Source organism: Alosa sapidissima, chromosome 15, assembly GCF_018492685.1.
Source record: "Alosa sapidissima isolate fAloSap1 chromosome 15, fAloSap1.pri, whole genome shotgun sequence".
Taxonomy (NCBI): domain Eukaryota; kingdom Metazoa; phylum Chordata; class Actinopteri; order Clupeiformes; family Clupeidae; genus Alosa; species Alosa sapidissima.
In genome coordinates this window covers 4,632,637-4,654,762 of record NC_055971.1, presented here as the reverse complement: position 1 = coordinate 4,654,762, position 22,126 = coordinate 4,632,637, and the positions used below count along the sequence as shown (strand labels likewise).

Here is a 22,126-nt window from a genome sequence, read left to right as displayed (position 1 = left end):
TGATTCTAATATGAACTCTTAGAATCAGTGGCGGAACAAGTCAGAGCCGGGCCGGGGGCGGGGCACATGACCGGGCCCTTTATTAAACTCATCATAACATAAATTTACAACATACACATGCCCGCAACAGCGGTCTAGGGGCTACAAGCGTCAGCGCCACGGTCCACGGAGAGCAATTATGTAGGCCTAATTTTGAAGTCCATCGAACGTACATGAAGTGTAACCAAGACAACAACAACAAAAACATTAGGCTACATGACCCCTAATCAGGGTTGCCAGATTGGGCGGTTTCCCGCCCAATTGGGCGGTTTTGCAATCTATTTTGCGGGCAAAAATGGGTTTGGGCGGGTGTATAAAAATTGGGCTGGTTTCGGATCAGTTCGGCGGGTTTTTGTAGCCGAAACAAAGGCACTTCAGACCCTTCTTCCAGCGACCGTCTCTGGTCAGCAGGCAGCAGTCTCTCACTCACTCACTCACACACCCTCTGGCTGACGTGCCCCCCTAAACTCACAACAGACACTCTCAGCTCACGTCACCTTATGTATCGAAACATGCATTCTAGCCATATAAATGGCATAGTGCATGGTATTTCCATAACCGCGAGATATGCGCTTCACAATGACCGCAATTAGTTGTTAGATATTCACAGCAGACAGTAAAGCCCAGCAGTAATTTATCCAAATTAACACATATTTCAAGTACCATTCATGATGTTGTCAAATATTGAAGTTGTGGGAAGTTTAAGCTGTATGTTTCTTTCGTCCCCCATGTCGTTTCATTTATCCCGGTATTGCTTGTGACAAAATATTAGCTTTCAGTGTTTTACGATGTCTTTGTAAATTACGTTTAATTAAAAAGTGTTTCAGTCCGGTTCTCCCCTACTCTGGCGCAGACCGCCATTCAAACACACAGCTCGCGGGGTTTTCAAACTTAGCTAGCTGACTGACAATGTCAATATGCCAAAGTGGGCAAAGAGCATTTTGTCATTACAGTCAATCTCTTCATGAATGTGCACACTGCTGAAAGATTACCTACGAGACAGGATGGACTTACCCCTTCTTTCAGGGTTGATGGATGTGCGCAGGTCTTGCGCGAATGGCTTGACATAGGACTACGGCCCACGTTCCGTCCAGCCCGACAGTTGTTGAGGAAGTTTGACAAAGCCTAGGCCTACTAGAACTTTTTAATTATTTTTAGGCCTAATAACAATTGCTCAAAGCGATTTTCACGAAGGGCCTAGGGCCATAGGCCTATGTTTTTTGTGTAGAGATGGCCCATGCATGAACGTTCTGCTTCTGCAAAGAGCGCACTGACACCCGTGTTCGTTCAACGCGACTTTCATGAAAACTAGGATTAACTGCCTGTCAGGTAGGCCTACTAATTGTTCTAAATTACAGGTGTCAAACTCAAGTTTGCCTTTAGCCTATATCTGGCGTATGAAAATATTTTTTGCGTGTAGTTGCCATGCATGGACGCACTGCTTCTGCAAAGAGCGCACTGACACTGTCCTAAATAGCCTATTCAGCGCGATTTTCATGAAAACTCTAGGCCTAACTGCCTGTCTCAGGAAATATATAGCGCCTAGGTAGGCTATTAATTAATTGTTCTAAATCACAGGTGTCAGAGTCAAGTTTAACTCAAGCCTTTAGCCTACATTTGGGGTAGGCCTATGAAAATATTTTTTGTGTAGCCTACAGTTGGCCCACCAGTTATGAACGCACTGCCTCTGCAAAGAGTCGACACCCCTGTTCTATAATCAATGCGATTTTCATCTAATGTTATGCATGAATATGCATGTGTCATGTTGCTATTATAAATAATTGAAATGTTGTGCATTAGGCTATTTTGTATGTTCATATATCCACTCAATGTTTTTATGTTAGGCTAGCCTACTGAATGCTTTTGTTCCAAGCGTCTATTGACACTAAACAGACAGATTAATAGTCTATGTTTAGCCTATTGCATTATTTTCCGTAACATAAGCTTATAGAATAATAGTCTGACGTCCGTGTAGCCTACTTTTGCGTTCATTTGATTGAATATTGTTTCTGAAATTGGATAGGCTAAGTCGAAAAATTGGTCATTTTAAAGCTTGTTAATGATTTTAATGTGTTTAAATGAGAAACAAGCAAAAGCCAATTTGGGCGGTTTTTTGTGCATTCTCGCGGTTTTTGACGAGGTTTTGGGCTGGAAAACCTTGCTGGCATCTGGCAACACTGCCCCTAATAAAAAAACAATAGCCTAATACACAGCACTATTTGAAGGGCATACGACGAGCCTTGCGCTCCGCGAACTCGTCCAAGATGCTCTGTATGTCCATTTTCTTTGCTCTCTCATTCTATATGGACAACATGGCAAGTCCACTCAGTCTCTCCTGTCCCACTGTGCTCCTCGAGTGGTTTTTAATGATCTTTAACTTGGAGAATGAGCGAGGTTGCAACGGTGACGGGAAGAGTCAAAAATAAAATTAGGGCGGTGCAAATCTCACTGAATGCAGAAGTTACTGCTGGGTGGTTGCTCAAACCCCGAATCTTTTCAAAAGGCTCAAGCCCCGAATGTACACAGACAGCTCAGACACAGAACGCATATAGGCCTAGGTTAGGCTACTTTCACTAGAGTGCGCATTCATTAGGATAAAAGATGCTTCACACCAAATCACAAAGACTCCAATTAGAAAATCGAAACCAAAATCATGTAAGTGTAGGCTAGGTGTTCTCTCATTGACGCCTGTAGGAGACAATATCGTTGATCCAATTTTGTAAATTTGCACGTCGTAAAGTTCAATATGAGAGTTAAAATAAAGCCAGTCATACAGCAGAACATTTTATTCAATGTTTTACACCTACTAAATCATCAAAGTAAATTTCAAAACTGTTCAGCAACCGTGAGTCATAACTCGTCCTGACTGGGGCAACCTATAAGCCTAATACGTCCCACTCTGATGAAAATGATTGAAAAGAAACCGTTTGCTACTCCGGCCTTGTGCCGTGGGAGAGGCCCGTCCCACCTTACCAGGAGGTGGGTGAGGGGCGCCCTCGCACCGGGCCCCTGCGGGTCCCGGCCGGGGGCGTGCCGCACCCCCTCAAGCTCCGCCCCTGCTTGGAATGCATCATCTATGCCTCAGAGATTTCAAAGACCAATGAAAGTCAAATTGTGTAAAAAGTGAACTCATCCCTTACGGGAAGTAGGCTATAGTTATGGGACTTCTCACCTTCACTCAGATATGACAGTGAAGAGTGACGAGTGGGAGAGATGGAGGCTTGGCCACGGGTCAGAATGTGGTACGGATGCTGCTGCTTGTGCCACAGCTACCCCATCACAAGTTTCAGCATGTTTAGACTGCAAGGGATTCATTTCGAGATAAGGCCAAGAGTAGTGCTTGACCTTGCCTACTTGGCTTTAGTAAAAACAGTCAAGATAATGGCAAAATGCATTTTAGTTAAAGAAACAAAAATAGACTAATAACATATATTTAAAAAGTAGATTTACAGCTGAACATATAATTAAAGCAACAAAATGCTTTTGAAATGCAATCTTTTTGTGACGATTAAAATGTGTGGTAGTAAATTTGTCAATGATCAAGTCCCACTGTCACTAGCAAATGATATATGGCTGAACGAACAAGACAACAAATGTAAAATATCAAAATGTGAAATAACATCAAATTGAAATTTATATTTATAATTTCTATGTTCACTACAATTACATATTAAAAAAAATCAAAACGCACACCAAGTCTATCTTAATAACTTTATTTATTACTTTTCCCTCCCAATAGACCTGTACATCCCAAGGAAAAAAAACAAAGAAAAAAAATCAAACCTTTCACGAGTCTAGCACAAACTGACCTGTACATGCCTCAGCATCGGGGCAGAATTGCTTGCACTCATGTTAAATAGCCAATGATTACCCTAGCTAAGCAAACACTTCAAACCAGTCCTATGGACACAAGAACTGAGCAGATCTCATTGGGAAGGGTGGCGGTGTTGGGGGTGGACACTTGGATGAACACAGTTCCCTTTTTTATTTCATGTCTCCTTATCGCTCTCCAGTGTGTTACAAAAGTACAGTGAAATATCTTATTTACACAGACTTGCACAATTTAATTATTTTTTTTGAAAGAAAACATCTTAAGTCAAGCCACACACTCCACTTTAGCAAAGGGGAGATGGTCTGATGGTGTAAAATGTACACAATATATGCCTTAGATGCAGCGCTGCTCTGGATCGGCGTTGATAGATCAAGAATCTAGGGGTTTCAACTGACAGGGCAGGGCAATGGTCAAATAAAAGAGGAAGACGCCAACAGCACGACTTTCTACTTTCACAGGGAGACTTTAACCATCAGTATGTTTCAGTATTAATGATGTAAAACTGTCAGTATTAATGATGTAAAACTGTTTTTAAAAAGCAAATGAATATGGAAACGTGAGTACAATGGTAGACTGTGGGCACTCAACCATAGCAAATGACACTAATGGATCAGGCTCTGGTCTAACACTGACCACATGACCAATCACAGACCAACCACAAGGTCTATCTGCTTAAAAGGTAGGTCCTGTCCCTCTCGTTAAGTCACGTCACCCCCACATGACAAACCACAATGTGTGACATACCCAAACCATACAATAGGTGACATACACAACAATACAGAGATATGAAAATGCTTTGGAAGGTCAGTTCAGTACAATCATCGGTTTTCCTTCATCAACACAGTTACACATACCAGCTAATTCATGGGCAAGTAATTTTACAATGCAATGTCAAAATAAGTGGTCCTCATAGTATGGACAACAAATTTAAAGTCATCCACCTTTCCTGAGGCTTGAACTACGAGACAGAGGCCTATACATGACCATGAATAAATTAGACTTTCAAGTAACAAGGCGTAAACAAACACGCTCATCTTAAAAACAGACACACTCAGGGTAGTGCCTTTCCAATGTGCTATTACATGGTCTTCTGCAATTCATATTAGAGTCAACGTCAGATTGAAACGGGGCCAAAGGCCCCCATAGTAGTGATATTGAAGGGCTTTTAAAACCACATTAGAGTACTTCATCAGTGCTTACAAAAGGTTACAAAGGCTCCAAATTCATTAGCAGAGCAGCCTCACCATGTGACTTCACCAAAAGCCCAAACAGTGGAAAATGTCTATGGAACCTGATGGCTTATGTATGACATTTGATGCTAGCAATGAGGTTACAGTGTTCTACAGAGACAGTATTTGGACACAAAGGAACTTGAAATGATCACAGCTGGTAGTGGTGATAGAAAACAAAAGATGGATGACGAATGAACACAAACAGCCTCAACAGAGCAGGCAGGGCAGCCTGGTGAATGCCCCACTGCAGACACACAGGTAAGTGACTGGAGAAAATAAACACACACTATTACTTGGTTGAACAAATAAACATGGGCGCACACATTGCAAATTTCCTTTACCATACCAAGCAAAAAAAAAAAAAAAAAAAAAACACTACAGATTCAGCATGTGAGCAACTGCATATCCCAAGTCCCTGTTCATTTGAACAACTTAACAAACTGAGAAAGTATTCTTACAGTACAGAGTACAGAGTTTTGATTTTGGTATTATTTTGACCACACTTTCTTTTAGATGTGACCCCCGTTCACCTATGCCATGAAATGGGAGTGATGATGCTGTGTTAAGCTTGGGATAATAACTGGCCAAACAGCTAGATCATGACTGCCCACACACTGGCTTTGACTGAATGAAACAGTGAGGTGAGGACTATAGGCGGCCAGTGGGCTTGTGTTTGTTGAAAAGGGAGTTCTAGGTCTTGAATGAAGGTATGAAGCAACACAGTGAAAACAACAGAGGCATGTGATCTTGTGGACAAGGCTTACATGCAAACCAGACACACACACACATAGTTATCCTAGTTCTTTAACTAGTGGCCATTCTGACATTGGCCTGCATAAAAACTGTCCCTTTTGCTCCCATTCTTATCTTGCCACTGCCGTGGTTGGTGATCCGTAGTGTCCATAATCCACTGAGGATGCTGTAGTGTGTCCAACACCCCATGTCCCTCGCCGACACACACCACATGAATACTTTTGTTTGTGTTTCATGCTGCCGCACAGCGCTGACCCTCCCCAACATGGTGTGCACTTAAAGGACAATGTAGGATGGGGACACCAGACACAGCACACAACACTAAGGCTATTGCCACAGAACCAAGATGGCTTATTGCCCACTAGCTGCCTCTTCTCTACAAAACACTAGGCCATCTCCAGTACCTTTGCCAAATGGAGCTCGGCTCTCCCTCAAAATTGCAAGCAAAGGATCAGAAATACGGTGAGAATGCACCGCGTTGCTTGGTCACCGCACCCTGAGGGTTGTGGTCAAGCAAGAGGTTTCTCATAGGACTGTCTGATGGGTAGGGGGAGGAGTGCAGAGAATGGCTCTTCTGCCTCCTCTGGTGGTCACAGGAGAGACGCCCCCCCAATTTCCTCCCGTTTAAGGCCACAGTGTTGTACAGACAGGAGATTTTGGGGGGTACAGGAGCAGACTTTGAGAAAGGGTGCCACCCACCAATCCCCACCCTTACAACACCGCCCCCAACCTCAGGACTCCCAGATCGGACGATTCTGATCTCGTTCCCTCACAGTGGTCTTACATGGATCAAAGTTCTTTTTTTTTTTTTTTTTTTTTTGGTGGAATTTTTATAAACTTGCTTGTTAACCCCACTTTATATTGATTACAGGTGTGACGATTCTTTGTTTCCCCTAAACATGACATTCGTAGAATCCAGCAAAGCACACACAGTGGACAAGATGAATCACTGTAATGGAAGCATACAACAATCTCACGACAAACGAGACCATCTGCTTTTGATGAGCGCCCCGATTCATTGTGTCTGCTATTACTGTACATGCGGAAAGAGATACCTAAAAAATTAATTTCCTCTGAAATATACATTATTCCTTTGAGTCAAGCATCCATGGAACAAAACATCCACAGACGTGTTTGTGCTGAACACCTGGAAGAGACTCTTTAGTGGCAGGACGGAGGGGGGGGGGGGGGGGGGGGGGCTTTATGTAACTACAGCAATGTCCATTTTCCTTTTGTCCCCAATTTCTTCTAAAATGTACAAGCTGGAAAAGTAGCAGACGCTGCTATCCCAGGCCTCAGTGGGGAGAGGTGATTTGGTGTGTTCTGGTGTTGGGACAGTTGCTTTAATCTTAGCTTGACTTTATTTTTAAAATAAAGTACTTTAGATTTCTTTTTTTTTTTTTCCGACAAAGAAAAAATAAACAATCCAAAAACTCAAATAAAGAAAAAAAAATAATCTCCTCAAACCAATGGTGTGCACTTCAGGTTGAAAAGGGTAGGCGGGGTGGAGAGAGGAGGATATGATTTTTTTTGAGGGGGGTGGGGGTGGGGCTACAGATGAGGAGAGACTCAGAAGTTGTCCACCCAAGTGCCAAAACCTCGTTCTGCCAGGGTGCGGTTCAGAAGTACCAACTAGAGGAAAAAGATTTAGAACAATTAAAGTGATGCAACTGAGAGGTCTTTATCCTACAGGTCAATGTCCTAGAATCTACTAAATTCACAGGTCTTAACAAAAAAAAGTACAGTTTCAAATTTTCCAGAACCTCTTCAATTAGTGAATCTGTCTGGCATCTAATAACATCACCTATATAAATTAAGTGTTTCTTGTTCTGGGCTACATTCAGGAATGTTGTAACTGTTAGATTACATAGCACATGGATATAACATACCTCATCTCCCACCATGTTCCACATCTGGACCATCGGAAGGCCTGTGTTGTTGTCGTAGTTTGTGACCTACAAGTGGATGAAAAAAGCAAATAACGGATCCATGAGTGGCACTTCACAAAAGGTATAATTAGTACAACCCCACACAAACACACAATCAGGCGGCATTCAAAAACGCATGCTTTTCCCCCCCCTACAGGCGCCGCATTTAACCGTTTCCATATGGAACAATGCAACTTGTCCATTGTGACGGTTGCATTTTTCTTTCCAATAACGTGTTGTTGCTTGGCTAGCTATCTTAAGCCAAGTCAGGAAGATAACATACAAACAAGTACACAATTCCTACCTAGCGTTTTTTTAATTAATTTTTTTTAAACATTAACTATTTTGGAATACTCGTGTTTTGGAGGTGAAAAAAGCATGTCAATGTGAATGCATCCTCAATCAGTGCACATTACCTGTGCAAGCAGCGGCACGCCTCTCGTCATTTCCTCCAAAGCAGCATTTCCCTCTGTGGAGAATCGGTCTTCACCTGAGGGTCAAGGATTAAAGAGTGCTGTTAACTAGCATTTAGAACTCCTTTGGACATCAGCTGCATAAAGTCCATCTTCACTCCAGATAATTCCTTCTATTAAAAAAATGATATGATCACTGTACCTGGAAGAGGCAGGAGGTTATCCAGTAGTACTTCGGTTCCTTGGAAGGGTAAAGTAACAAAGTCTGACCTGGGAATACAGATTTCAAAAGAAGAAGTCAGTACTACTGTAGCCACTTCAACCATAATGTCTTCACAGACTTTGAAAGTGTGTTTGGGGATTAACCTTATCTGCCGAAGTGTGTCGATCTTGACCCGCTCATAGCCACCGTAGTCCACGTAGCGGATCTCAACCTCGTTAGAGTCTTTGTAGAAGGAGATGACTTGCGCTCTCCACCATGCGCCTTCCCCAGCTGGGGCAGCACAGATCACCCCCACTGGACACACACAGGGAGCACACAATTAGGAGACTCAACGGCAGAAGTGATGGAAGAGAGAAAATCTCACACAATGAAATGGTGATCAGACGGAAAGAATGAGACTAAGGCCTCCGCTACACTACACCGAATCAGTTTCAATACGGGGTTCCGGATCAAATCCGATAGACACTGTAGCCTTGTTTGGGAAGCCTGAAAAAGCCTTAAAAATCATGACAAACGCATAGTCAATAAGTATGGATACAAGGGAATATAACCACCAGATAAAATCTGAAAACAGGGTGGAAATGGGATGTTTGCCAAGTTTAGGTTACTGCCTGGGTGCAAAAGACAGCATGCTACTTTATAGAAATTCATGTTATAATGGCAGGTATTTGTCTATGTATGTATGTATGTATGTATGTATGTATGTGTGTGTGTGTGTGTGTGTGTGTGTGTGTGTGTGTGTGTGTGTGTGTGTGTGTGTGTGTGTGTGTGTATATATACACATACATACATACACACACACACACACACACACACACATATATATATATATACACACACACACACACACACACATATACACACACGAATAAAATAGCCTACCTCGTGTGATAGACATTATAGAACATAGCCTACACAGTGCTTCAAAGGATCAAGAGGGATTTATTTGTCACATAGCCTACACAGTATGCTATATAATAGCCTAGCGTCTTTAAATTGCACATAATCCGTTGCCATTCACTGTATGGCTGTCAAATGAATAAATATAGGCTACTTCTCACGAAAACAAAGCAGCATGGCAATCACCATGTGAAACGAGCACAACGAATCAGGGAAGGGAACATGGGCTTGTACGTCATCTGTTTTCAGATGTTTCCGCAACACACTACAGATATAGTCCACATGTGTACGGCTGCGGAGCAAAATGAGTTAGGGGTCTCCAGCGGATCCAAATTGCTCCACTTCGGATACACTGATCCGATGGTCTAATGTGGAAGGGAGGGCGAATCATAACAGAAGTGTATCCGACAAAGTGTAGATGTAGCCTAAGACGAAGCATGGTCGTACACAAGAGTGGTTTATATAGAAACTAGAACATGGGCTACTGCTAAGCACAAGGGCAGATACAGCTGGCAGAAAAAGCAGCGCCTGTAATTGTTGTTTGACCGAGCACACGGTTCAGCCCTGCTCCTCCCCAGACTCAGACCTGCAACCAGGGCATGAGCATGCTAGTAAGGGAGCTAAAACCCATGTGCTAGCATCTATTACTAGCACGTGTTTCAAGGAATCAGAAAGGAGGTTCACTTAAGGGCTGTTCACACCAGGAATGAGATCTATAACTAATAATAAAAGACTCCTCACTGACCAAAATTAAGGAAACTTTCTCGTGTTGATGAATTTGATAGATTTTGATTGGCAGTCAGCTTTATATCAAACCCAAAAGCTCTCTGAAAGTGATCCCAAACGATATTGTTCTTAATGTCATTATAATTATAGTTTATGTTTGGACGTTGTCATTTATATTAGCTAGAACCACACTGTCAATACCATTATAGTCATCGTTCTTGGTGTGAACGGCCCTCACACACACACATACTGCACAGCTGTCGCACCCTCTAAATCTAACTCATCCGGATCACAGCACCAATGTAATGGTGTTGTGTGTGATCGGTCACTCGTTTCAGCCCTGCACCTACCCAGGCTCAAGCCCACAACTTGCACACCTTGGAGTTTTAGCACCCTAACTAGCATGCTCGCCTCTGCTGCACAGAAGCACAAAAATGGACAGGCTGCAGAGTGAGGTAACGGTGGGGTCAAAGCCAAAGGCACTAAGTGGGCAGATGCAGGCTGAAGTTGATCATTGATCATCTCATTCAATAGTTTTTAGTGCTGAAAGTTTAATTCATGTACAGGGTTTAAGACAACAAGCCTGAGTGGACTAGATCATTATGGTCAGCTGATATCTTTGTCAAACTAGTGACTACGGAGCAACAGGAGATGTACAACATGAGCACACACATCTACAAGAGAGGAATAGGACCACAAATGTTAAATAGTTTTGTGCTTAGCTAAATCTCATGTTCAGTGACTTAGGTTCCCCAGTCTGTGCAGAACTCATCTCATCAGAGTTCCGCACATCCTTTCCCCTATTCAAGAACCAGTCACATTTCCGTAGCACCTCACCTTCAATGGGGGTGGGCAGGGCAGGCGTGCCGGGTTGCGAGTAGCACAGGAACATCTGCTGGTCCAGGCTGCGCAGCGCGTGGTAGGTAGGGTGGGTGTGCTGCTGCACGAACATGTGGCCAGGGGAGACGATGTTCACCACAATCACCTCCACCGTTACACCATTGGGGAGCAGGAGCTGCAGGGGGGATTGGGAAACAATTACTCGACAGACAGACAAATACGGGTCCTGGAAGGAGAAAGAACACGCGTAAGAATAGAGGAAGCAGAACTCATCCGTACCCAGGAGGTCATAGGCAGTGAAGGGAGTGTGAGTGGCATGGGAGGGGGTGCATACAGGTTGGTCAGGTCCAAGTCCTTGAACTTCTTCCCAATCAAGGCCAGCGCTTTATCCACCTGCTGCTGTGTACCTAAGAGAATGAGAACAGAAATCATTACTGTATGAGGAGGGGAAAGATCAGAGAGCACAGAGGGGGTGTGGTGAGGCCAACAGGAAGCACTGTAAGAGCATGGATGCACCAGGGGAGGATTCTCTCCACACAAGAGATCCTCAAGGACTCCATGCAACTCACAACAGATATGCAATCAAAACCACTAGATAATGAAGTGCACCCTCCATCAGGTGCTTGTCAGAGAACAGCCTACCTTCCATGTGGCATATCTGGAACTCCTGTGTGTAAGGCAGAGTTGAGATGTAAATCTTTGCTCCTGAGCTTTGCTTTAGGAAGCTCACATATCTCCCTTGTTTTCCAATGAGTCTCCCCACTAGATGCTGGAAGGCAATTTACATGAAGCAGATAATTAGTCTTCCTTTTCCGAGGTGACAATAACAATGCAGACAAACTAGAATTAAGGAAGGAAATCACAGGTATATCTTGGCTTGTCTTTTTTTTTTTTTAAATCAAAGTCACAGTGACATTCAGTGCTAAATGCATTTAACCATACAGTAGCACCCCTGTGGCACTTTTAGTACAGAAAGATAAATCTTGACAAGTAAGAAAGATAATCTGACAAGTAATGTCAAATTAAGAGATTAGAGTATTTTGTATGGTTGAACCTGACTGCATCGGACTACAGAGAGTTATTGTTAGGATCAAAACACTTAATAGCATAAAGCCACAAAAAGTCAAGTGTTTTGTAACATCTTTTTAACATATGGGCCAAAGGGATGTCAAGCATTCAACAATTTTAGTTTATTATTAAACCAACAACAACTATATGTAACCAGATACTTTGAACAACAAACAGTGTGCTGTTGAGCTATATGCGGAAATAGATATATTTGGATAATCAATTAAAAGACCTTCAATAACATCTTGCCATGAGCAGACATCTAGCTGGTGTGAGCTAATAATACCCAAAAGGAGCCCTATACAGAAAAGACAGAAGGTTGTGGGACAGATAAGGTCAGATCTAGGGCATCAGAGGAAAGGGAGTAATCTTGCAGAGATGCAGGTCTCTGGTTACCTATGACACTACCAACAGCTGCCTGAAGGGGGCACAACTGCATAACTTGACTTGATAGTCAACTCATCTCCATCTGTGGTCATGGATATCTTGTTACATTTAATACATTGCTTCCACATGTAGAGCTCCTCTAACCATGTGGATGATGCACATACAGACACAGAATCACATCTCTTTTGCTTGATCCCATACCTTTTTCCAAACCTATAGGATGTGGTTCTGGTCTAAGAACCGTTTGCTGTGCTGTGGATCTTTACCTTTGGCACCTCTATCTCCCACACGATGACCTCTGAGCTGGAGGAGGCCGACGGCGGGCCGCTGCTCTGGCCCTCTCCCGCTCCCAGCGTGCAGCCGCTGTCCACCGAGTCCATGCTGTTCACATCAGAGCCTGGACACACACACAGGACACAAACATACATGAAAATGCATGAAACATTCAAATAAACAAGACAATTCCACAAATGTTGATACTACTGCTCAGTTAGCCTCTTGCTTCCACATCAACTCAAAGTCTATGACTAACTCAGTCTCACCAGAAACACTGAACAGTAAATATGGCATTTTGGGCAATTTCTCAGCACTGATTGTTAACAGGCTCCTTTCCCAGGCGTCTGTGCACAGGTTTATGTGCCTATGTGTTCATGTGTGTCCGTGGCTACAGACAAACAGCAGCCCATCATGCAGTGTTTCCTTCAGCACACTCACTGCTTGCCAAGCAACAAATGGAACTATAACAAAGCCCTTGAGCCAACGAAAAATGCCTGCGAGTTCACACGATTTCACTATAGGACTGAGTGATACACTGAATATATATTGACATTGTCCAACACTTCAAATATCATTATACCCAAGGCTCTTTCTAAAGATCATGTTACTGAGTATTTTGACAGCTAGACTGTATTATTAGATATTATACTAAGCTGCTATGGCCTGTTCAAAGATAATTGTTCATTGGGTCTGTTATTCTCATTCGTTCATTGAGTCTTTATTTAAAAATTTGCCATGACCAGCACCCTTACAGGGAGGCTACAGTAGTCACATAACTCAAGTGTACCGTTCGTTGAGCATCTGCTGCAACAATTAGCTGCCACTGTAATCAATGGAACTGGCTACACCAGACGTGATGGCGGCACATACCTTCAAATAAATGAGACCAAAACGATTTTACGCTCTGCTACCAGAGCACTTGAGTTACATGCCTGGTGTAGTTTAGAGAGTGAGACTACCAACTTTGTTCTTGCAAGTGAGCGGGCAATGTGAATACTGGTGTCATTTAATGGTAAGAGTATGATGTAGGCTGTGTACAAAACAAAAGAAAGGCCAACATGGATTATAATACAGGCTTCCAAAAAGAGGACGCATGCAGAGGTCACCCTCAATTTCTACTGTCTAGGCACTAAGGATAGGCTTATTAATGGTGTGCTAAAGGTCTTGCTTTCACCTTCTTTTACCTTTCTAATGATTAAACATCTATAGACACTGGCACACCTTCAGTCACACCCTATAAAGATTCAAGGTGAGCTTCTCCTGTGCACCATGTATGTAATGGTAGTCAAACTTCATTCCAAACGATTTGCTTCATAAAATAGGGTAGAATACCTCTGCTGCATCCATGGACTACACAGAATCTACATGTCAGTAGTCAATGAGTTGCACTTTTTGATTTTCAATTACACTTAAAAAACGGGCAGATTGAGTAGCAATGCCAGTTTATTTAACGTTTATTCCTTGCCAATTAAATTGGATGCCCCTTTAAAGTAGTCTTTAGGGTATGTAACAACTAGGTGTATTTTACGCTGATGCCGGCGTCCATTTTAGATTATAATCCTATGGAGTACAGTGTTTTCAAAAAAGTCATCGGCTTCTTTTAAAACGCGTCTTTTTCTGCAGCTCAGAGCTGGTTTTAAAGTTGAGAAATGTTCAACTTCTACTGTAAAAACGCCCTAAGTCACACTGATTTTTGACAGCTGACCAATCACAATCGGATACTTAGCATATCACAAAAAGACGCTTCCTGCTGCTTTTTGGAACAAAAACTATGGCAGATTCTGCAACTCTTGTCAGAAAAGAGACTAGTCTAACATAGATAAGTAAGTACAGACAATCATTCAGTAAATTAACCTTAGATTTGGGAGCTTTGCTTTGTTGGTGACCCAGAGAAAAATTCTGATATAGAGATATATATATATATATATATATATATATATATATATATATATATATATATATATATATAAATTATTTTATCAGACAGGACAAACAGGTCAACAGCACCGACATCCACAAAAAGCCTGTACTTTTGAATAAATGCACTGAAATGAAATGATAATTTTTTTAAAGTAAAGTTTAGTTTTGGTCTTAGGGAGGCTCATGTAAGATCACATGGATATGGAGTGAGGTCATCAGTTAAGGGGACTGAGATTGGTGAGGTAGGGCAAAGATTTCTGACCATCATACTTTGAAAACACAAAATTTCTGTTTTGTCGGCTAATGTCAAACTGGCATGTTTGCCAGGGCAATGCCAATGCACATAGATAACAGCACCTTAAATAGCTCAATGACTTGTGCATAGTAATATATAAGGATCATTTGCTGGGTGTTGTGCACAATGCAAAATGAAGCACTGGTTGCACACTTGCTGCATTGGGTGTTATGCACAATACATAATCTAAATGAACACTTGCATTTACCTGTCTATCAGGGTCTCATACCAGTCATCAAGGATGCATAACTGCTTATTTATTGACCCTTACATGTATTCTACATATCACTAGATTGCTTCAGTGTTCAGTGAGTAAAAGGAGCAACTTCAAGCACAAATAAAGAGCTTGCTTCAACTAATGCAAAATTCTACCTCACCACTACGTGACACACAATCATGCTCTGAACTGGGCTGGTAAATAAGTGTAGGGCACCCACCTCCAGACTGGTCGGCCTCAGCCTCGCTGTTGGCGTGGCCTCCATTCCTCAGGGAGGCCACGGTGAGGTGGGGCTGGAGAGCTGTGGCGGCTTCGTGCTGCTTCAGCACGGCCTCCTCCAGCAACACTCGAGCAGGGCTCCCCATCGGCTGCACCTCCTCTGGTTTGGAGGATGACACAGACGATGCCAATGACGATGCTTGGACGACACCATCTTTTGCGTCGGTGGCTACCTGTGGTAGCCCTTTGCCATGAAGGAGAAGGTCATCACTGCTGACGCCCTCCTCAGACTGGTAGCAACCAGAGTCCTCCACTGCAGAGTAGGTTTCATCAGTCTGTGGTTTGGACTGACTGATGGCGGGTTGTGCGGCTGTGACTGGCTGCTCCTTTTCTGCAGTCCTCTCTGTGCTGCGTTCCCAAGTGGGTGCTGTCAGGCAACCGTTGGTCATCTCTTTGTCTGACTGGTCTGATGGCGGCAGTCCTTGCAGTCGTGTTGCCTGCATAGATCCCTCCACCTCATCTGCTATGAGCTGTTGTCCCAGGTCGTCTGTGGAACATGGCCTACCGTTGGGAACAGGCGTGTCCTGAGACGCTGCGGCTTGTGTGGCCGCCAGAGTATCAGCATCGCAGCTGCCGGTCATCTGGACCTGTTGGGTAGCAGCTGAGATGACCTCTGTGATGAGGCCAGCGGCAATGCGCTCAAACTCCTGCAGTTGCAGCGCGTGTTTGTCGTCGGTGTCATCGTCTTCCTGGACCTGACTCACAATGCCATTCTCCACCTGCCACTGGTCGTGGTCGTCGGCGCGCACCTCTTCGGGGCCAGTGGGCGTGCTTGTGAAGAGGGGGGATGCCACATGCGGCACTGTGGGGGTTTCAGGGTGCACAGGTGGGGCCTCCAGTCTAGACTCCGATGTCATGGGAGCGGGCTCTTCTTTGGTGATGGGGCTGGCAGAGATCGATGGGGTACAAGGAGTCACATTTCCGAGCGTCTTTTGTAGGGTCTTGGGTGTGAGCTGGGTGTGTGGTGTCTCTTCTGCTGCCACCTCTCCCTCTGGTTCGGGCCTCTCGTCTTTGGTCAGCTCCACAGCCACGTCCACTCTGGGTTCCACCCGGTCAGAGCGAACAGCAGCAGCAAGCCTAGGCGCTTCACTGGCCACATCCGCGGACACCTCTTTGGCTGCTGTAGGCTCAGGCGCTTCTGATGGAGTGCTGCCTACATGCATCGGTCGTGTATAACTGCAGCTGAGGGCATCTCTCTCCGGTTCTGTGGAGCTTTTAGCTGCTTTAGTCTGCTGCTGCGATTCTACGCTGCTCTGGACAGGGGCTTCTCCACCTTTCCTGAGGTGGGGTGTGGATACTGGGGGTACTTCAGTCCTTCCCAGTCCCAGAGAGGGAGACGTGGAGATGGAGATAAGCTCAGGCTCAGGATCGGCCTCCACTGCTCTACCCAGAGGCGAGTGGACCTGAGCAGCCACCACCACTACCTCCTGCTCAGCGGATTTGGGCTCTGTGGCTTTGGGTCTGTCTCTGCTGGGCCTGCGGTGGACTGTGGTGGTGGCTGTGGGTTGGCAACAGGCTTTGTCCAGCAGACCATTACTGCCTTCAGTGGGGGAGCTGAGCAGGCCCATGGCTGGGGCCGCCCCCTCTTCTTCAGCCTGGAGGCTGGCTGGTCGAGCTTTCTTGCGGGAGATGTACCACCACCAGCCGATCAGCGCCAGCACCCCAGGAAGCGTGTACGGGGCAAAGGACCGAAACCTCAATGGCATCTCCTCTGGACCCTAGCTACTACACCTGATGGGGAAACAAACACACACACACATCAAAGGGATTAGGACCATGTCACAGACCGTATTTTACTGGATAGAAAATCCACAATGGGTAACTTTAGGAAATTCAAAGCAACCATATTCTATTTGTAATCCTTAGCCATCCATCTAAAAAACCTATACTGTTAGGTTATAGTTTAATGTAGAACAAAGCAAGGAGACAAATCTAAAGAGCATGGCACCCAGAAGTGCACATAAGAGGAAGACGGGGGTCCCTGACTGGTGGAGCTCAAAAGAGCAGGACTCCTGTCTTCCCCTGTAATGACAGCTGGCTCACATGGTTAATGTGTAAGCCCTTAGACAGGACCTAGGCCTAGTTCTGCACGTCCCCACTCACCTCCGGCTCCTATTGGCAAAGGCAAGGCTCCCCCTCCCTCCCACGGGAACCCACCTCCCTCATGTTTAAAAAAGGAAGTCCAGACATGCCTTTCCTTAACAGAACCTCAGCAGCTCAGCCTCAGACAGGAATGCGTCAAGGGGTGACTCCAGTAAACACCGGCAGGGGGCTATATAACACTACACTGCATAACTGTCAGGCAACCGTTGAACACTACTGAAAGATTGACACAATTCAGGATGCAGCTTTAAAATAGTTTTTAAGCTGTTGTTCACTGCAATGTCAAATTTGAATAAATTAAATCATTCTGTGTGCGTGTAAGGGCTGCCACCAAAAGAAGAATAATTTTCCTACTCTTGAATAAATCTGCAGGGGAAAGAATCTGACCACAAAAGAGAGTCAAATAAACCATCAACCAGTTTTACAGTGCTCATATGCAAAAACGATTCAGAAACTAAAATGCATCCAGTTACTGAAAGTGCTCTGGCAATGAAATCATCTTCACGGCAGCTGCAAAAACCTAAAAATTAATGGTTGTGGTTGTGGGGGGCAACACACTAGAAGTGAGGGACAACATTAGCACACCTTGAGTCTTCTCAATGGTAATTGTGTCACAATGGGAGGGGCCGTAAGTGCTCACCGGAGGATCTCTTTACTGAGATTACACTTTTAAGAGGCTCAGGGGTGAGTAATGCAGTACTGACAAGACACAAGAAAAGTGGAGAACCTCACCCCTCTTAAGGGTGAGAACGTATAGGCCTGTCGCTGAAGACGGCAGTTGCTAGGGGCAGCTGGGGCCCCTCTGCCTGTGTGGTAGAGATCAAGAGTCCTCAGAGAACTAAATGAACAAATGTCCACTGATGAATGAATGAGTTAATTGGTCTGAGTGACCAGAACAAAGTGGTAAATCATGAAAACACAAACAAACAACAACTTAAGGACCAAACTAACCTCAATCTCCTCAAAAAAGAAAAGCTTAATACCATCTGATCAACACTCAAACGCTGTGTGGGCTCCCCAGTGGCAACATCAACTGGACAAATACTAATGCTGGGCATGATACAATCACCTGAAAGCTGAGCTTGCAGATTAGTGCTACAAGGTCATAAGGCAAAAGCCAGCAACAGGTCACCAGCTACTGCAAGTCCTTGGCCTGACACCTCAACCCCATAATGCTGGGGCTAACCCAGGACTCACACCATCAACTAGTCACCACAGCTGTAGTCATCATTATCAGAATAAATCATGACAACTTCAGTACCAGCCACAAACATTTTGAGTGTTATGATTTGAGTGAAGTTTGAAAGCCCCTAGCATCCATTAGCCTAACTGTAATAGAACACACATATATACACCTACAATGCCGATATGTACCAGTGAAGTCACAGGGTGAGCAATCTATTAATTGTGTTCTCAATTATGAGCAACTATTGTCATAAAAAGAAAAGAATTCATGGAAATAAGACCGTCTGAAAACATCCACTGGAAGTTGTAGTTGCACCTCTGTCGTGGTGTGTCCACATGGTGGTGATACTTCACAACATGACTCAGGCAGTCTCTCTAGACGTTAACCTTCAATAAGGTTAAATAAACGCCGTGTAGGGAGGAGTCCTGTGATAAAAGAAACCGGGCTTTGAAAGCGACGCTCCCGCACCACTTCCTGGCCCGTGGTCCCCACAGTGGAAAAGCAAGAATCAAGCGACACTGTTGTACGACCTTGGGTGTAGATAACAGACAGGGTCACACCGCATTTGCTCAACACGCTACAAACCATTAAACACACGGTCAAAACGCATCGTTCACTGCTCAGTCGGGTGTTGCGGCTGCATTTAGAATATGACAAAACTCGGTAGTCACGAAGTAAAGAACGTACCTTCCAAGCTAACTTTTGTTAATGCCTGGCGTGCAGAAATGTCTGGAAATATCCATGCATGATTATTCACGTCAATCTGAATGTAGATTATTTTAAGAATATAAGTCTGTCATTCGTAACAGACGGTCTCCCCCTTACACATTTAGGTCAACGCAAATACCGGTAACGTTAGCAAACTTTCTCGAAAACACCCATGCGGTAGCTAGGTTTGCAGTTTGCGTTTATCTCGTGGCTGCGGTAACATACTAATAGCAACATGCTAGTCAAAGTTAGCTACCAAGGTAACTAGCATCCCAAATGCTGTAGTCTCGTGTATCACCAGAATGACAAAACCAGATAAATAGTCAAGCAACACTAAACACACAGTAGCTGTTACGTTTCACTGAATAAATCTCAAGGTCACTATAAGTTATGGAAGGCATTTTACCGTGTAAATAACAGGTTAATTGAATGAGAGCTGTGACCTCGCTGCATCTTGCCTATTAACAGCATGGTAGGCCGCAGCGTTTCATAAAACAATCCATCCAGCTAGCTAGCACAGCAGCTAACCACTGCAAAATTCCATCGGATGTCACTGGCAGTAACGTAATATATGATGGCTAAGTTTTTTTAAAACGATGTTCTTGCGTAACTACTGCATATTGAGACAAATATTTCGATATACTGCTCAAACAGTTTACACAGTCTGTCATCACATAACCAACTCAATGAGTATACTCATTGACTGACATTCAGTCACACTTACGTTACTGCAGTGTGTCAAACATGGTAAGCGTTGTGAATTTCACAGCGCACAAGGAAAATCACTCAGGTACATATAGTACCTAACTGTGAGAGAATTGTTGTCGCTGTGCGAATGCCCCCCAACAGTTGTACAATTATTTTCGCAACCTATCGCAAACATTGCCCGGTTACTTGGGCCACAAACCAGAGCTGCTAGCTCGTAAGCAGGTTTAGCGGACTGGTTAGCTATCGAAATGAGTTAGCTTGCGTTATCCTACTTGCTGCCTAATGTTAGTTGGCCAGGCAAGCATAACTCTTGGGAGGTTAGCCTGCCTGTTAGCAAACGTCGTTGAACAGTTTTATGTAAATGGCCAACAATGATTATCTAAGTTGCTATTTTCTTCTTATATTCAGATCACGAGTTGCACAACCTTAACGTAAATGGCACTTTACATATTGTCAGGTTTGATATTAGTATGTAGCAAAGGTCGCCAATGTGATCTTCCATCAAGCAAGGATGAGTTCTTGAGGCAGTCTAACATTATAGCTTATTTTGTTAGCCAATTTAGCAAGCTAGCTGGCCAGCAAACAAATTAATGATGGCCCACGGACAGAGCTGAAACGGGGCTCAGAGTACCATTCTCCATTCGACTCAAGATACTAAAGTAGCGTTACATCACACACACCTCAAAGACATATATTGGGTTACTTACTTTGTTTCAATGTTGTCTTCGCCGCCACTGTGAATTGCAGGCTCGTAATCTAATATTACGTACACTGGGCCCAACACAATCCCAACGTGTCCCCCCTTTCTGTGTGTATGCCTCTCTTTTCTCTCTCTCCACGTGTTGACCGTCCGAACAGCACACTCTAAAAACAGATCTATCAGCTGATCAAATCTCGCGTTAACTGCGTTGCGAGCAATGCCTGCGAGTCTCGCGAAACTCCGTGCCAGACATTTTCCATCTTTACGAAGGGGAGTTCATTTACCCTCCAGTTTTTGTAGATATAACAAAAAATTAACAATTAAGCAAATTTACATTAAAAAGAACACGTTTTACGTGATGAGCAGAATTAGAGATCAGCAAAGGCCTCCATGCACCCATAGGCTATGGTTTGGTTCGCCACCCACATATAGAAATTTTCACTAGGCCTGTGTAAATTATATGCCATTTAAAGTAAGCCGATTTTGGGTATACTTTGGGTCACTTAGTACTCACACCTAGTAAATCACACCTTTCTACTCTATCTTTTTTGTGTGATCTTGTGCCATGCACGTCACAAAAACAGCCCTAAAAGGGGCTCGAATTGGTAGGCCTGCAAAACAGTAGTCTACAGTAGGCCTACTGTTGTTTCAATATGGTCATTGAAACTAGAATCTATGTGACCCTCATTAAAGTCATGTTTGATTCAAATAAATTGCTCCGTAGGCCTGTGGGTGTGTACTGTAGCAGGCTAATGTTTCATTCTTTGATAGGCTAGGGGCGGAATGGATATAGATGTGGTTATGTTGGGGTTATGCATGGATGGATGTAGGCCTATTTCTCCTAACAAGCCACCAACACAAATGCTATCCATAATTTCTCCAAGGTGTTGTGTAAAATCAGCCAACATAGAGTTGTAGAAGGGAAACTTTTATTACGAACACTGGAATAATTAAATTTGCATGTTACATCTACAGCAACTAACGGCTTTACAAAAAGGAAATAATACAATAAGACATGTATTTACAGTAGTAAATATACCTTTTTCCATTTTTACACAAAATATTTACAAAGGCAAAAAGTACAGACTTGTTTTTCCTCTGCAACTGTGGCCAATGTGCTAGACAAAGGTTTAGCCTTGCATAATCAAATTAAACATGCCATGTATTTGACTGAAAAAAAAAAAAAAAATGGAGAGTGGTGACATATGCTCTGAACCCTAAGCTATGTATATTTAAAAAGTGTCGGGTTCTTCTATTTTCACATTCAATCTGTACCTTTTTTGTCTTATAAAAGCACTCTTGGTAACAGTACCATATAGGCCATCTTTCTCACCTTACAAAGTATTTGGTGCAATTTAAACATTGATTACAAGGGCATACTTATAAAAACAAA

General features: G+C 43.7%; 1 protein-coding gene across 1 annotated transcript; it reads right to left on the bottom strand.

The window, feature by feature from the left end:
* Positions 1–3,736: 3,736 nt before the first annotated feature.
* On the bottom strand, positions 3,737–20,991 carry akap1b (A kinase (PRKA) anchor protein 1b). The gene is made up of 11 exons (XM_042064732.1): positions 20,741–20,991; positions 15,270–17,059; positions 12,608–12,738; positions 11,529–11,655; positions 11,166–11,293; positions 10,884–11,061; positions 8,564–8,714; positions 8,400–8,467; positions 8,201–8,274; positions 7,746–7,811; positions 3,737–7,488 (listed from the first exon to the last, which is right to left on the bottom strand). Exons 2-11 carry the CDS (start codon positions 17,032–17,034, stop codon positions 7,426–7,428), a joined length of 2,751 nt encoding a protein of 916 aa, XP_041920666.1. The 5' UTR covers positions 17,035–17,059; positions 20,741–20,991; the 3' UTR covers positions 3,737–7,425.
* Between the last annotated feature and the right edge of the window lie 1,135 nt (positions 20,992–22,126).

Bases quoted from the DNA above. Each gene is read 5' to 3' on its own strand.
- akap1b (XM_042064732.1), bottom strand. From the start codon at position 17,034: ATGCCATTGAGGTTTCGGTCCTTTGCCCCGTACACGCTTCCTGGGGTG. The intron at 8,275-8,399 runs GTACAGTGATCA...CTTGACCCTCAG, and splicing joins TAACCTCCTGCCTCTTCCAG to GTGAAGACCGATTCTCCACA. The intron at 7,489-7,745 runs GTATGTTATATC...TTTTTCCTCTAG, and splicing joins GGAACATGGTGGGAGATGAG to TTGGTACTTCTGAACCGCAC.